General features: G+C 43.1%; 1 protein-coding gene across 1 annotated transcript; it reads right to left on the bottom strand.

The window, feature by feature from the left end:
• Positions 1-2,823: 2,823 nt before the first annotated feature.
• Positions 2,824-3,573, bottom strand: LOC117581949 (Golgi-associated plant pathogenesis-related protein 1). The gene is made up of 3 exons (XM_034269432.1): positions 3,344-3,573; positions 3,059-3,285; positions 2,824-2,995 (listed from the first exon to the last, which is right to left on the bottom strand). Exons 1-3 carry the CDS (start codon positions 3,536-3,538, stop codon positions 2,902-2,904), a joined length of 516 nt encoding a protein of 171 aa, XP_034125323.1. The 5' UTR covers positions 3,539-3,573; the 3' UTR covers positions 2,824-2,901.
• Positions 3,574-3,901: the final 328 nt, after the last annotated feature.

The raw sequence follows: 3,901 nt of genomic DNA, 5'->3' as shown, positions 1-3,901 counted from the left end.
AAAGGGAAGCGAAAGCAGTTCAGTAATGTATTTAAGTTTTTGGTAAGCAACGAATTACCAGGAAATAGTTTTTAAAATCTTTCTACAAATCAAAAGAAAGATCGAATCACAGCAACTCTACTAAAGTGGTTCCCATTCGAATCTTTCCTTCAGCAATGTCTGCTCAAGAGTATCTCCAGCTTCGTTGGCTTCCTCCCTCTTCCCTTTTTGTTGCTGTTGCTGTTGCAGTTGCAGTTGCAATTATTACTCTTGTTGATGTTGTGCTCTCATGTTGCAGAAGCATTTTCACGTTTTTGCCAACGCCTTGAAAATTACACGCAAATTACAATGCATAACGAAGAAAGCTTTCACTGAGGAACACAAAGCGTGAAAAATTCCTTTCCGTTTCCTTCTGCCATTCGACTTTTGGGCTTCCTCCCAGCTTGCGCAGCCTGCCGTTCTTTAGGCACTGGCTGGTGACCTGGTTTGCACCCTGGAATGGCGAAAAAAAAAGAAAAGTTTTCAGTCAGCTTAATTACATTGTCAAACTCATTGGCAGTCGAGACGATTCATTGAAGTCGGAACCTGTGGATGGAACTGCAGCCGCAGCTGGAGCGCTGTGTGGCATCCTTCGCTCTTGGTTGCCACGCTGTCTTTGTGGTAATTAAATTGAACTTTTGTATGCGGCTTTTTGACAGTTGAATGCATTTAACCATTCCGTTCAACAAGGTGCACAGAGGAACAATGAACGTTGTCACAGCAGGCACACAGAAGCAGGCGGATGCAGCGGAAACAAGAATACTCTTCAATGGAGCATACATTCGTTTGAGGTTTATAAATTCATTATATTTCATTGCTGAAACTTTGCAATTTAAAACTAGCTTAATGGTGGCATAAATACTCCCAGTTAACGTAACATAAAAACTTGGCAAAAAGTTAAAACAATTCTGACCAAGATGAAAGCGGCTGAAATGAAATTCTCTGCCAGCTCAGCTCCGTTTTCAGTTTTCTTTTTGGATTTTATCAACAGAAACGCTACAGCAAATGTGATTTTCTTAGACCAAACTAATTCGCCAATTAATTTATGGCACAAATATAGGGGACAGTTTTATTATTAGTCTTAGAATATCTACCTAAGAAACCCCACCTTTTAGGAACACCTTTGGGACACATTTCTCGCTTGCACTTTATGAAATTAAATTCTGTTTGGCCATGTGCCAGGAAGTATGCTAGAGGGACTTACTTTATGGCCGGCTCTGAGTGTCATCCATAGGGGCTTCACGTTCTTCACCAAAAATCTGCCCCAAGCAACTCGCATATCTGCCTCACTTGCTCGTCCTTTAACTTAAAGAAAAGTCCGATAAATTTCTGTTTAAAAATGCATTGTCTACCTTTTGTTGTCCGACTCCCATGATCACTTCTTGGTGTTCTCTCTGCTGTTTTTACTATATGTTTATTTATATTTTTTCACGCTCGTTGCTGACTGGCTATTTTTTCTGCTGATGGTCTGAGCTTTTGGCACGCTGGCATTTTCCAACCTTTATTTTTTTGTTGCCACTTGCTTTTGTTGTCTGAAGGTGATGGTGAGGTGATGTAGCCAACAGAAATTCCAGTGGCATGATGCCAGGCCAGGCCAGGCCAACTTTGACGTGATGCCAGAGACCAGCGCTGTGAGTGCGCGTGTGTGTGTGGTCGAGAGTGTGTGTATCTATGGGTATTTGCGCTGGTTTTCCTGTCACTTGTTGACGGTGTGAAACTGAGGCCAATGGGAACTGAGAACAGTCGTTTGCCCTGACACTGTCGCTCCTAAAAGCGGTTTATTGGGTTAACGGTTACGACTACGACTACGTCTACGGCGGCTTAAAGTTATCGCTTGCTGCCGTGCTGCTGGGGGGTCGAAAACTTTAATATGGTGCGAATCTGGGTGCGGGAATTAACCAGATTTAGCGGAGATTTTCACAGTCAAAGTTGCGGATGCATCAGAAGTTGGCTGAAGTTTAAATGGAAATTGATACAGGGGACAGGAACAGGGAAGGACACAGCTGAGGGGTGAGAGATCAATTCTGTAGCATCGGGAATACCAAATTGATTTCGATGGTGTATGATGTGGCTTTCGCTGGAGTAGATTCCGTATAAAGGCACTCGATTAAGTGTTGAACTTTAAGCCATAAAGCAACAATAGAACCAGCAATTAAATAGCAGAAAATGCAATCACCATCAATAGAAGATAATCAGCAAACAATCCAAATGAAGTTCTTCATGAAGCAAAATTTAATTTTCCTTTTAATTTTCGCCTGCGTAGCTGACAGACAGTCCATCAGCTGTTGAGATGTCAGAGGTGGATGGAGGTTGGAACCTGCTGTTACCATAATTTAGCCTTGACACCGCCGTGACTCGAGCAACACCCTCTGCCAGTGGCAGTGTACGCTGTCCGCCTCGCAGGATATTTATGACAAAAATGTCAAATTAATGATGTGTGACATGAAATTCTCAACAAAAAGCAAAGAAAAAAATAGCAAAAAAATTAAAATTACAAAAAGAAAACAGAGAAGAGCAGAGTTAAATTAATAAGCGTGGACAGGAATGTTACAAGAGAATGAAGTGGAGGTGGAAATATTAAGACATGGTGGCGCAGCTGACGTGGAAGTTGCTAGGAAAAAATTCTAAAATAATATAATAGATTGAAAGGGCTATGTCCAGAGCAGCTGCAAACTGCCACATGAGATGGGAAGTCAAGCAAATTCTAGGAATTAAATGAGGGCAGAGGGCACTTTGGGATCAAAGGATACCAAAAGTGGAATCAGCTCTCCAAGGAATAGTTTCCCACAACAAATAGGCCATAACTTCGTTCAATGCTCTTTTGTCCTGGATGTGTCTTTATTATTATAACAAATTATTATTATGGCTCTGCCCAAGCACCTTTTATTCCTTCATTTTCCTGGGCACATTGTCCTTGAATTGACCCACAACATTGCCAGGTGGATTGTAGTTGCAAACCACCCAAGTTCTGTCCGCTCTACGGGAAAAGTATTCATTTCTTTAAAGGGAAACACGGGCATCTTTATCGACTGCAACTCACTTGCGTGCTACACCCGAACCCATCTCCTTGCAGCCCTTCCAAATGAGCTGCGTGAAGTGACCCGATGTCGGGGTAAACTCTGCCTTATCAAAGTTGTAGGCATTGATCTCGCGGTACCACATGTCCACGGGCAGATCACCCGTCACATCCATGCCGCCAGAGAGGAATATGTTCTCCCCATACTTGGGGTTGGGTCGGTGTTCCATCACATTCTTATCGCGCAGATGCTAGGGGAAATGATAAATATTAGAAGTGCAGTTTTGGGTGGATCGCAACCGTACATACATTGGCCCATTCCTGGGCAACTTTGTTGAGATCATTGTTGATGGTCAGCGCCGGACAGCCGTGCAGGCCCCGACATTTGTTCGTGGCGGTGAAGACCTCCTTCAGGAATAGATCATTGTTGGCCTTCGTATCCTGTCCTCGGGGACCTGGTGCACGAGGCTGGGTTTTTGGTATGGGCGCTGGTTTTTTGGACATGGATATCAAATTTTGGGCACCCAGGACAAAAACAATTACAATTTAGTGACATTTAACGACATGGGAAATACTGTTTAAAAACAAAACCAATCAGATATTTCCTTGCTACGTTAACTGGCTATGGACCGGGTTCAAAAGGATAGCATATCCTTTCCCTAACTCCCTTATACTTACATCTATTTTCCTACTAAATACTTGGGCAATCAGTCAGACCGATTGGGTGGGTGGTAAGTGTCTAAACCCTTTGAGTCCCACCCACATAATCCCACTTAAACCTCCAGATTAACATTGTGATTGATACCGCAAATAAGGGAGCAACTTGGGCGGGAATGCACACCCTCCAAAGACATAGATTAGACAGCC

Source organism: Drosophila guanche, unplaced genomic scaffold (assembly GCF_900245975.1).
Source record: "Drosophila guanche unplaced genomic scaffold, DGUA_6, whole genome shotgun sequence".
Lineage (NCBI taxonomy): Eukaryota > Metazoa > Arthropoda > Insecta > Diptera > Drosophilidae > Drosophila > Drosophila guanche.
Note: the sequence above shows the minus strand (reverse complement) of the source record. Positions and strands in the feature narration are given on the sequence as shown.

Bases quoted from the DNA above. Each gene is read 5' to 3' on its own strand.
- LOC117581949 (XM_034269432.1), bottom strand. From the start codon at position 3,538: ATGTCCAAAAAACCAGCGCCCATACCAAAAACCCAGCCTCGTGCACCA. The intron at 3,286-3,343 runs GTATGTACGGTT...CATTTCCCCTAG, and splicing joins TTGCCCAGGAATGGGCCAAT to CATCTGCGCGATAAGAATGT. The intron at 2,996-3,058 runs GTGAGTTGCAGT...CTTTTCCCGTAG, and splicing joins GGTTCGGGTGTAGCACGCAA to AGCGGACAGAACTTGGGTGG.